The 12,713-nt window shown below is 47.8% G+C and overlaps 1 protein-coding gene across 1 annotated transcript in view; it reads left to right on the top strand.

The window, feature by feature from the left end:
- Positions 1-542: 542 nt before the first annotated feature.
- PAPPA (pappalysin 1) overlaps positions 543-12,713 on the top strand; it is a 179,849-nt gene continuing 167,678 nt past the window's right edge. Inside the window, exon 1 of the mRNA XM_009093509.4 lies at positions 543-1,439. Coding sequence (XP_009091757.2) covers positions 1,043-1,439 — 397 coding nt within the window. The 5' untranslated portion in view covers positions 543-1,042. The remainder of the gene's footprint in view (positions 1,440-12,713) is intronic.

The raw sequence follows: 12,713 nt of genomic DNA, 5'->3' as shown, positions 1-12,713 counted from the left end.
TATCTGGGACTCAAGTTTCAAGACTCTTTATGTGCTGCAGAGGAGCATAAGGTTTACCAGCAAAGTGCAACGGGGAGTCTGAGAGGAGAAATAGCTTTCTCTTTTGCCAAGAAAAAAAAATAGGAATGTGTGTTTTGGACTGGACTGAGAAAGAAAGCTGGGGAGATTGCAAAAAGGGGGGTGCAGGATTTTTGTCACATTGATCCATTCATCTTGATTGTCTTCTTTAAAAACTAAATAAGGGGGGGGAAGTGATAGGGGGAAAGAGAGGAAGAGAAGAAAAGAAGGGGCTAAAAAGCAAAACAGCAAAAGTGTTTGAACCTCTGGAGCTATCTGTTCCTTCAAGCTGATTGATTAGTCATGATCCCTGCAGTTTTAATGGGAATCATTCAATTGGGAAGGTGGAGCACCCTAGAGTAGATTAGCATATTCTTGTTTACTCATCTTCTGAGGGGCTTTTTCTCTTTTCTTTCATTTTGTGGAGAAGAAGGGAGGGGGGGAGGTTGGGGGAAAGGAGGGGGTTGTGGCTTATGTTATAAAGGAGGCCAAAAAAATAAATAGATTAGAGCATCTTTTGGGGGGAGGGAAATCAGTGGGTCTGAGTCTTGGAGAAAGCTGGGGGGTTGTTTTGGTTTTTTGTTTTGTTTTGAGTGTGTGTGAGTGTGTGTGTGTGTTTTTTTTAAGAAGAAAAAAAAATAAAGGGAAGAAAATTCAGCAGAAAAAAGAAGAGAGAGAGGAGTTCCAGCTGTGGAGGAATAGAGGAGAAGAAGACAGATAGAGAAGGAAGAACAGAGAAATACATTTCAACCAAGAAGTAGTTTTGATTTATTTGATTTTTATTTGTTTTAAGGAGAAAAAAAATCTATAAGCAGGAAAAAGAAAGAAAGAAAAAGAAAAAAAGAAAAGAAAAAGCAACTGAGAAGGGTTATAAAAAGAGCAAATACCAAGAAGGGTGAACAAGAGAAGAAAGTCAAGGCAAGGAGGAGCCCAAAGCTGGCAGATCGGGAGGATTTGCAGGGGAGAAGGGGGGGGAAGATTGGAAATGCAGCTCTGGAGTTTGCTGCTGCCTCTTGCGCTTCTCTGTACAGCCCTAGCCAGTGGACCCGAATGTGGGATGGACGAGCGCTCCCGCAGGGCACGAAGGGACACCAGGCACAGCCGCCAGCTCCTCCACACTGCCCCGGGCACCTGTGCCACCAGGTTAGCCCGAGGAAGGCGCTCCACTGCTGGGCTGGAGCCTGGGCATGTCCCCCGCAGGAGGCAACAGCGGGAGGTAAAGGACGAAGAGGAGTCCCTTACCCCGAGCAGGGCGCTCTATTTCAGTGGCCAAGGTGATCAGCTGCGGCTGAAGGCAGACGTTGAGCTGCCCCGAGATGCCTTCACTTTGCAAGTGTGGCTGAAAGCCGAAGGCGGACAGAGATCTCCGGCTGTCATTGCAGGTAGGTCTGGCTGTGCCTGTGGCTGCAGCATCCCCGCTCCGTGCCGGGAGCCGGCTGGAGGCGTGCGTGTGTCCGGGAGCGGGCTGTGCACACCCAGCCCCGCGGGAGTGCCCCGCGGCACACGGGGGATGGATGGATGGATGGATGGATGGATGGATGCATGGATAGATGGATGCATGGCAGCGCCTCTGCCAGCACGCCGGGTTCGCCTTCGCCCCGCCAGATATTCCGGGAGATCCCGGAGCTCTGCGGACCGGCTGGAAGTATAGGCTCGCAGGAAAAGTTATGTAAACTTTTGCATAGGGGAAATGGCAGTGCCCTGGGGTGGTTTCGGTCTCGCTGGGTGCGCGGGTTGAGGCGCAGGTAGAAGAGGCAGCTCTTACGGTGGGGTTTTGTCTGATTTTCAGGTTGGAAAACTGTAAGTAGAGCATTTGAAAGTGGCTTGTTTGTATGTATGGAAAGAAATGTGTGCGAGTGGTGTGTGGCTGCAAAGAAACGCATATCTAAGGTCCCCCTACGATTTCCTTGGTTTTATTGGCTTTTTAGTGTACTCCACTGTTCGCTCTTTAGATGCAGTGTTAGCGTGTGGTTTCCAAAAAGCTATAAAGGAACTTTTTTGGCTATTGTGTAACCTCAAATGAATCAAATGAGTTTATAAAGTTCCCAACCCCTCGACACTCAGCTACGGCTGGGACTCGCACTGCAGCTAGAGGATGTGTGGAGTATTTTTGTCTCCCCTTAGAAATGGCAAGTGTAACATCAATGATTCTAAGGTCAAACAGCCCTATAAAATCATTTAGTACTCAAAGCAGCTACCAGTCTAAGCTGTCTGAGCTGGACAATAACAAGGAGTATTGCACTTTTCTTATTTAAATTTTATGAGCCCATCCTGAATTTGGGTCCCTCTCCCCGCGTTCGCTCCCTCTCCCCCTCCCTCCCTCTACCTCCCGCCCTTTCCTCGCTTTAGTGATAAAGTGCAGCGAAGTTGTCGTGAAATCGGATACTTTTCGGAGGGTTACAAACCCTTATAAATGTTGCCACATCCATCTTTGCTCTGAAGGAAGTCATAGAAAATGGAAATGCCCTTAAAAAAAAAAAAAAAAAAAAAAAAAAAAAGGAAACAAGTCAGAAAGAGAAACGGGTATTGGGGGGCGGGGGAAGACATGTTTTACAGTTCTTTTGGCAAGGAGATTCCCTGAAAGTACAAGGTTTCCATGTCCTAGGATGCCTTAAAGAGACAGGGAGGATTTCCCCTTTCCCTTTAAGTGGAGTCACTTCCTCGCAGGAGGCAGAGCTGCCTGTGCCGGCGGCGCCGCTGCCCCGCCAGCCCAGCTCGCTGTCCCCGCTGTCCCCTGCCACCCTCCCTGCTGCCACATCCCCGGCTCCGCTGCCCCATCCCCGACCGCCGAGGCTGCTGTCTCGCAGGGAAGTTGCTTTGTCCTAAAGAAAACAACAACAACAACAACAAAAAAAAAAAAAAAACCCCAAAGAAACTGAGATGAACTCAGCCGTGCTTTTCCTTAACTTTCCCTAATCGCAGCGGCTCCGCTCACTTGGGAGGAGGGAGACGCCGTCTGTGCAGGGCTGCCGGGGTGGGCAGGAGGTGCCGGGCATGGGCTGGTCCCGTGTGCCTTCAGAACAGTGATTTCATAGGTGAACCACGTTATTCCGTGATTTATTCCCCCTGGCTTTCTCACATTCTGCTCTTCTGGTTCCCAACCCTAACTTAAACCCCAGGGCTCCAAGTGCTTCCCTTTCAAGTTGGGAAAGGCAGAATTGGGGTTTACACAGATCTCATCGGTACCAAAACAGGGTCAGGGTATTTTTTTAATGTGTTTAATCCAACACCTAGGACCCTATGTCTGTATTTGGTGCAAGTATCTCTAATTCTCACGACAGGGAACCTGGACAAACACACACAAAGATCATTTGTAGTAAAATACTTTAATTGGATGGGGGAGGTTAGGTTGTTGCCTGTATAAAACACTTGACCCATTTTATGCATGGAAATAACATTCCACTGTGAAAAATGAAGAGAAATGCCCCAGTTTTGCACCGTAGAGCTTCAGCTCAGCTTGGGAGGACTTTGTGATTTTTATTTTATTTTTAAGCTCCCCCTGCCCCCCTCGCACGCACTCTTGAAGAGGAGCCAGGTTTGGCTCTGTGTGTAAACACCTGGAAGAGGTCCAAGAGGAACTCACTTGGAGTATCCTCTGCACACCACAGCCTCCCAGACCTGCAGCAAGCTTAGGGAGAGATTACGCTTCCCTCAATGAGGAAATCAAGGGTTCTGGCTGCCAAAACTCTTGGCTTTCACATTCTCACTGTTTTGGGATGTGACAGACCGAGGAGCTCAGCTCTGCTGTTGTATTTGCATCTGTAGGACCCCACTGAAATCAAGAGCCCATCTGGGTGTTTGGAGGGGAAGGGACTGGGGCAGTTTTGCTGGCAATACCAGAAGTGAATTTCTCCCTAACTTTCGTCCCAGTTGCAAACTGGGAAGCTGTGTGGCTGTACAGATCTGGGGGAAGGGGTGGGATTGACTGGAATACACCTCTTTTTCAGAGTTGCTCTTGTGTCTTCCCCTACTTTCTGCCCCTCATTTTCTGCCCATGACAGCTGCTCCCCTTGCACCACTCTCTGCTGGCATGTAAGAAATAACTGCAAGTGGTACAGGACCAGCCCCCTGTGTGCCTATAGGGGAAACCTGTTGGGTCTGTTAAAAATCTCATGTAGGACCCAAATTGTTATCAGCTCCTGTGCCTGAGCCCTGGCATAACGGAGTTCTTCTGCTAATCCAGGCTACAGGAGTTTCTGTCTGGAGCCAACTCTCCTTACGTCACCCTCTGCTGCAGTATTCAATTTGTTTTCATAAATGGCTAATTTTACAGCGCTGTTAAGTGGGTTCGTCATTGTGCCGGGCCGTGCCCTGTGTCTGATGAGAGGCAGTCCTGGTGCCAGGCTCTGCCAATTTTCACGCTGCTTGGCAGCGATGTTATTGCCGCCCTGTTTGACTCCACTGCTATCTGCTCTGGCATTTGTCAGAGGGAAAGCTGTTGGGAAACTGGAAGTCTGACCCATTGATCTGCGTTACGCAAAAGCTCAGGAGCCCTGTCGGGGCCGGGCTGCGCTCCTCGGAGCGGCTCCTGCGGTGCGGCTCCCGGAGCAGCTCCCGGCTCCTGCGCACTCACCCTCCCTCCCTCCCTCCCTCCATCCTGCCCTCCCTCCCTCCCGGGCCGCAGAGTTCTCGGACAAACCCTGCTGGGCTGTGCGCACCCAGCCCGCAGCTCAGCACATCCCTCTTGTAAACACGCACATGTGCGCATGGAGCCACTCAGCGGCTTCGGGCACCTTCCCCGCGCCGCCTGTGGATGCTGGGGCAGGAAAGGGTTAAGGAGGGGCTGTGCTGGGTTAGGTAATGCGGACACACCATGCGAAATGAGGGGCTTCAAAGCGCTGCTGACCCTGCTGCTGCTGTAATCAAAGGTGTTTCTGTTCCGCTGTGAAAACTCAAGCCCATCCTAAGAAACGGGATGCTCCCGAGTCCCTGTTCGGGGGTTTTCTGGGCTCTGGGGTGGCTCATGTTTTCACGGGAGAGAGATGTTGACTCTTTACTGGCTGGGAGCTGAGAGGAGCGGGATGAATGATCGGCAGCGGGAGCCGGAGTAAGAAGGCGTGCCTGCTCTGAAGAGTGAAAGTTTTTTGTTTTGTTTTGGTTTGTTGTTTTTTTTGCCCCACTTCTTGGTTTCATTCCCCTCCGTCTCTCTATTACTCAGCCTGCCAACAGGGAGCATGATCCCAACTTAATAAGGCTTCATATGTAAGGGAGTGCCTATGTTTTCCCAACTTCAGTCCTTGATGAACATAAAACTGCAGCAGAAATCCAAAGGGAAAGAAAAGCCAAAATCAGCATGGTGGAGCTCACTAAAAGCCGCAGCTTTTGCATGTAAAGGACTGAGAAACATCCGTGTCAGGGTCCAATAATTAGGCAATTAAAATGATGTGTAATTGACACTGCATAGGTCTAGTCCCTCTGCAGAGTTAAAGAATACATGTTTGCTTTGGGGAGTTGTTTCCTTCTGAGGTTTTGGACTCTGATATTTGTTTAATACACTTCAGGTAGAATCAGTGAGCTGGGTCCTATCTCCTGAGCTGATCCTAGTGCTGGGTGTGCTGGGAACTTGAGGATGTTTTCAATAGAGAGTTTACTCAGAGTTTCATTAGCTTTAAAACAATAGGCAGGTAGATCATGTGGCATATTGTCTTTCAATTGTATGAACTTTCTAGTTGTGTTCTGTAATGAACTACAATGAAGGAGAAGTCAAATATAAAACGTGTAGTTCTGTTGTTTAATTAGTGCTGGCATGTGCAAGGTCCCAGGGTGCTGGGCATGGTGGGCAGAGTGGAGTGACAGGAACACCTGCACAGATGTTCCTGCAAGGTGACAAATCTCTAAATCACCATCCTGAAGGGTGGGGGAAGCTATGTAGGTTTGGCTTCCCTGTGGATGGGTTCAAATGATTATCCACTTCCTGACTATGGATCTGGACATGGCTTGACTCATAGGTCACTGAACAAAATACCCTCACAGCTTGTCATTTACTAAATATTTGCATTTGAACAGCATATTTCCTTCAGCCTGTGGAAGCTGGGACAAAAATCAGAAATTGGGTTTTCTTTCTATAGCATTTCCAATTTAATCTGGTCTCATTCTTTTGACCAGCTACACTCTAGAGTCAGAACAGCACAGTTAGAAGAAAGCTGGGGTTTTTTTCCCCTTAAAGCACTTACAGGTAGGCTGCTCTAATTAATTAAATGGTAATAAAACAGTGAGGGCAATTTGACTCTGTGTGTGAAGGGTGGCAAATTCAGATTCCTAAATGGTGTATGGCTGTGTCCTGTAGGCACAGGGTTGTGTTCCAGACTGAGTTTGCCTCTCCAAGCTTCATTTCAGCCTGATTTATTCCAAGCCAGGCTGTTTCAGTTAGAAAAACTCACGTGAGGCAGAAAGCAAGAGGAGAGGATGGTGTTTGGAGAGAGACAGAGCAGGAGCAGGGCTGTCCTCAGGGACTGCTGGGGCTGTCTGGAGGAGCACAGAGCAGAGCTGTGCAGGGCGGGCTCGCTGCTGAGGGCGAGGGGAAGCCCTTGGAGAGCCTTCGCACGCGAAGCCATGGCCACAGCCAGCCCTGGGCGGGGTTGGAGCACCCTGGGAATCAGGCTGGAGCTGCTCTCCAGGCCCCCTCTCCCACCCCACGATGCCAGGAGGGGGTTGTAGGTGGCCAAGGGGTGCACTGAGCACAGGCGGCTCCTGTCAGCCCCAGCCGCACGTGGCATGGGGAGGGATGAGCTGAAATCCCAAATCCCAGAGGGGCTCACTGATGCTGGCTCCCTGGGAACCCTAACCCAGACCCTCCACACAGGTAGGAGACACTTTCCAGTGCCAAACATGTCTCTGCTTGCACAGCTGACCCAGGTGTTTGCTGAGGCAGCTCCGTGGTCTTTGAGTCCACTCACCTTTGCCAAGGGTGGGAGAAACCCTTGGCTGAGCACTTTGACCAGCAAGGATCCAAATGCCAGTGGGCACCTCGCTGGTCACTGGGGCCTGACTCAGCTCATGGGCAGCCACCTGAAGGAAGCAGGGAGTTTTGGTGCAGAAATGCCTTCCTTGAAGCCTGGGTCTGGCTCTGCCAGGACAGGGGTCTGTCACAAGAGAGGTGAAGCCACAATGCATCCAGGAGCACCTTTAACTCAAAAGTGTTTTGTGCCCTGGCAGCCCAGGAAGGCAATTTTGTCCTGGGGTGTGTCAGGAGGACTCTGAGCAGCAGGGCAGGGGGGATTGTGCCCCTGTGCCCAGGTGAGAGCCCACCTGCAGAGCTGCCCCAGGCCTGGCCCAGCCCAGGGAGGAGCTGGAGCTGCTGCAGAGATCCAGAGGAGGCACCAGGGGGATCAGAGGGATGGAGCAGCTCTGCTGGGAGGAGAGGCTGGCACAGCTGGGATTGTTCACCTGGAGAGGAGAAGCTTTGGGGCGACCTCAGTGTGGCTTTTCAGTGCCTGGAGAGGCACAAGAGAGCTGGACAGGGACTTCTGACAATGGCTTGGGGTGCCAGGACAAAAGGGAATGGCTTCACACTGAAAGACAACAGGTTTGGATCAGATCTTGGGAAGAAATCTTCCCTGGGAGGGTGGGCAGGCTCTGGCACAGGGTGCCCAGAGCAGCTGGGGCTGCCCCTGGATCCCTGGCAGTGCCCAAGGCCAGGCTGGACAGGGCTGGGAGCACCCTGAGATACTGGAAGGTATCCCTGCCATGGCAGGGGGTGCAATGAGATGAGTTTTAAAGGTTCTTTGCAACCCAAAACATTTAATGAAAAAATATTGCAGAACCAAGAGGGTTTAGGTGCTCTCAAGGCCACAGGATTAACCAAGTGCTTTCACATTGGGTTTTCATGTTGTCCTGAGCCAGGACCAAAAAAAAAAAAAAAAAAAAAAAAAGAGCTAAAGTATAGTTTCTTTTTTCAAAAAGACATATTGAAAAAACAAAAATAAACCCTTCCGTGACTGGGGTCAACTGAAATGCTCCCATATAATAGTTTTGCTTCTAATTTTATCTGTTGCTTTTTCCTCTTCTTTTCTTTTCCCCAGTAGAAATTACAGAAGCAGAAGCAGAGGAGGGACCACCTGGGTTGCCAAATTCAGTCCCCTGCAGTGTCAGGGATATAACAGCAGATAATTAGTCCAAACATTCACAGAAAATCCACTTTGTAGGTTCTGATATAGCACAGGCCACAGAAGATTTCCCAGTGCTCTACTATAAACCAAAGCTCTTTAGCTAAGACTGGGAGTCACCATTTTAATGTAAGACAGGAAAGGAGAAGGACAGATCGACAACATCTTAAGTACCTAAAATCCAAAACATTGGTTGAGAAAACTGTTGAGTATGAGAAAGAAAAACATTGGCTGGTAAAAGGTATCAGCTTTGTTATTTTCAGAGAGTTAAAATGAATCAGGTGTTTTGACAGTTATGAAACTTCTATTGAAATTTTAAGTTGGAATATTTGCCAAAACTGATCCTTTCCCACAGATAGTCTGTTTTGATTAATTTCCCCTTTTCCTGAGAAAAATATTTTATCAAACATTTCCCACCCTCCTCTGGTCTTAGCCTGTGTGGCAGTTCCAACATCCCTGCAGTTGTAGTAAGAATAAGTGCTTGATTGTGTTTTTACTTCTTCACATCTTATATTCCAGGTGATTGAGAAAATGCATCAGAAAGTACTTGTTTGATCAAAATCCTCTATATTTTTTTGTCTCAAGTGCATCAGCAAGTCTAATATAATCTTTTTCTTCATTTACCCTCCTCTCTCAGTGCTACCAATTTTTCCATCTAGTACTGTTTACGTGGGCAGTATAGATTAATCTTCCTATTTCATAAATGCAAAATCTATTGGACTCTTCTATTGCCTGGGTTCTGGGCATTTGCTTCATGCATTGTTCTGGGCACAGTTGCTGTGCATTTTGTTTCTTTGTTTTCCCAAAAAAGAGGTTTCTGAAAATGAAGATGTACCTTTTCCCTGACCTCACCCTTCAATTGCTCTGTGCCCATCTCCCACCTGGGGGTTGCTGACATCTGGATATGATTCTTGATTTTGTTTCACCTTTCTGTGGAGAAGGAATACTTGATTGTTGTGCTATTTTCTCTGTCTCTCCACATTTCTCTTCATTTTCTCTGCTGTGAGCATGCATGCACACACACACACCATTTCCAAAGCCCCTTTGATTTTCTTCCCAGATCAATAGAGCATTTAAACTCCAATGATCAAGGAGGAGCAGCTTGTTTATTTCCCCACATATCCTGACACAAGTGGCACATCTTGTAAACTGCTTTGATTTGATGTTAGTGCCTATTATAAAGTTTACTCTCCCCAAAGCCATCCATGAAGTTAAAGTACTCTTACTCTGAGCAGGAGCAGAGCAGAACTCAAAAAGGCAAGGTAAAAAGAGGACAGGAGTGAAATGTCTTACCACAGAAATTTTTCTTTCTGCTATCCTCGTTGACAGTGCTCAGAACACTTGGAGGGCTGTTGAGCATCCATAAGTTTGGCAGCACCAAGTGAGGGTACATTGTGTATCACAGTTAAAAGTGAACAAATACGAAAACAGGTCAATTATCCCTTGGCAGAATGGGGCTGGATTACACAGGAAGCAAGGACTTGATCCTAGACCTGGTCAAGATCATGAAAAATACCATTGAGCTTGGCTGAATCTGGCAAAGGCTGTGATTTGAGAGTTTTCCACAGCCCTTCTCTACAGCCTGGACCTGTCTGTGGTCCTTGCTTCAGTATCTTTTATTTAGACATGAGAGAAGAAAAACTGTGAAGCCCTAACATCAGAGGAAGGAGACATGTTTATTTGGTTTTGCTATACTCCAAATCTCAAACTGGCCTCTCTTTCAACCTTTCCTCTTTTTCTTCCCCTCTCTTTCTTCCTTTTTATTTTTTTAACGTTAAAATCTCCCCTATTCCAAACCCACTCTCCCATTTTCTATTCTGCAGGGTGATGTAATTGTGTGACTTCCCCGTCCAATCCCTCCACCCTCTCTTATCACCATCCAAGCCTCAGTTTTTCCCCTTCTATCTGGTGTCCTTGATTCCCCTGCTTTCCCTCCTTCCCTCTCTGCACTGTCACTGCTTTCCTGCTCCTCTCCCGTCACCTGTGCCGCGGGAGGGTGGTGTCCTGGTGTCCCCTCCGAGGGTGGCCACAGGTTGGTGGCTTTGGCCAGCTGCTGTTGGAAGCGCTGTGGGAACACAGGGTAAGCAGGCAGTGTGCTTGAGTGCTCAGCCAGGCTCACGGGCTCGCCTATTTTCTGGGAATTATTGATATTGTTCTGTTTAATATCCATCCTCGCCGTGCACAAACAAGGAGCGAGCGCTCGCTCGCTCGCACAGAGAGGGAGTGAGGGGGAAGTGAAACTGAGAAGCATCTGGAGTTGGCCTGGTGAAGCAGCAGCTGAGAGATATGATACCAGCCCATGAAAGTAAAAGAATTGCTGTTTTAGAGAAACAAACCACTCTGTTCTGTGCTGGGCACCTCCTGGGGCCTGGTGGACTCTCGAGTCTTCCTTTTGGGTGTTATTTAAGGCTTTTTTATCTCCTTCCTCCCCTCTGTCGTGTTTTTCCTCCTTTTCATTATCTAATTTATTGTCTCTCTGTTTGCTTTAAATCACTTTCCCATATGGATTTCTCTCTTCTGACCCATCTTCCCCTCCCTCATCTGATTCCCAGGAGTCTTCTGTCGTCATGGAATTGGGAGAAGAGCAGCTCTGTTCCTGACACCGAGCATCAGCTGCAGGCTCCTTTCCCCCTTCATTCTCTTCCTTGTCTCTTCTCTGCTGTTAGTGTTGGAAACATATTCACAAAGATCATCCACTGGATTGAGGAAACAGATTTTATCACCATTATTTTGTTTGTTTTATTTAAGACAGGGAATGAAATGGAGAGGAAAGGCCTTTGCTGTTACCAGTGTGACTTAGTTTTGAATGGAGTTTTTTTCTCCTGTACTAATGAGTCCTAGTGCTGGTATTTATCTTTTCAGCAAGGTTATGGTTTTATAGTGTTGAACTTGCCACAAAACTTTCTGATGCTGATGATGATAAATCTCAGGTGTAAGAGAACACATCCCTTAAAATCAGGGAAATTGAGGAAAGGAGGGATGCTTTGATTTGTCCTGGATGTGGCAGTGTGCTGGTGACAAATTCAGCAATCAAACCCACCCGCAGCCCTTTTGTTCCTTTTCATTATTGGTTTTTAGGGATGATGATGGTTATTCCTCAGCTGAGATTATTCTCCATGTGGAGTCACATGCCCTAATTCCTGTAGGATGTTTCCTTGTAGCTGTTGATGGTTCTTCAGTGGATGATGGCAGTGCTGAGCCAGTGGTGGTGATGGAGTCTGTCACCTGCCAGGTGACATCCTGCTGGTGACAACACAGAGGCTGGGGGAAGAAGGCACTTGGAATTTGTGACATGAGCTCTTTGGAAATGGCAGAAAATCAGATGGTCTGGAATTCACATCTCTGAGCCAGACACACTGGTGATGGTTGAATCCACACAAATTATTGTATTTCTCAGATGGAACAGTGTGTGCAGCCCCCAATGGGAGAGAAAAACAAATATCAGCAAAGCCCCTTGGTTCAGAGTACTCCAATTTAAATTGGAATACTTTGATATTTTTTATCTGTCTGCACATTGATTATTGTATTGACTTGCTGAAATGGCTTGTAAAACATTGAAGTTGTAACTGCTTATCTTCTTAGGAAATGCTAAAAATCTGCCTCTGTATATCTCAAGTTAATAAATTAAGGACAAAAGCAACTCCATAAAGCGTACCCCATAGTTAAATCCAGACCAGGTGAGAGGCTGCAGAAAGGGCCCCAAGGGATTTTTGGGGAGGGATCCCCACCCAGTGCACACCCTCGTGGCTGAACAACCAGTGTTTCTGCCAGGAGCATCACCAGGGAGGCTGTTCATCCAGTCCATGGGAGTTTGTTCTGAATGCAGCAGCATCTGTGCTTGTAAAGTCTGAGGTGCTAAAGTTGAAATCTGGAGCTTGCATTACTACTGTCTTACATGTCATCTGTCTTGTGGATAAACAGAGCGGCCTCTCGGAGGTCAAAACAGCACCTTTCACCAGTGATAATTTAATGAGAATTATTTTCAGCGTAAACTAGACAAGAACTGGAAGCCTCCTGTGCTGTAGCTCGTGAATGGAGATGTTCAGGGAGAAAAGGAGTATTTGGAGAAAAAGCAAATGTTAACTAAATGGATTACACACACAGTTTTGAAACATACTTGGCAGAGGGAAGGGCGAGCAATACAAGACAGATTCTGCTGTTGAACACACCAATGTAAACCTAGAGTAACTCCTTTGGAGAGGAAATCAGGGAGGGGGGCTGCTCCAGACCTGTGAAAGTGTAGAATTTGGGGCACAGACAGAGGGCATGCAATGGGGAAACTGACCCAGCTGAGAGGTAAATGTTGTGGAGAACAACCTCCAACCACCGTCACGGCTGTCGGTGGTTTCATTTGGGTGTGTAATGGTTATGGTGATGCAGTGGGAAACATTTGCACAACGTGGGGTTGTTTTTGCTTTTTGAAGTATTTTCTGCATATACCTATATCGTAATCCCTCCAGGCTGTGGAACTGGGCCATGTACCAGTGTTACAGTGAGCCCTTTGTGTTTCCGGCAACAAACACTCCTGAACTCTGCTCTCCAGGCTTGTGG

Source organism: Serinus canaria, chromosome 17, assembly GCF_022539315.1.
Source record: "Serinus canaria isolate serCan28SL12 chromosome 17, serCan2020, whole genome shotgun sequence".
NCBI lineage: Eukaryota > Metazoa > Chordata > Aves > Passeriformes > Fringillidae > Serinus > Serinus canaria.
The sequence above is the reverse complement of the archived record's forward strand: the minus strand, read 5'-3'. Positions and strand labels throughout refer to the sequence as shown.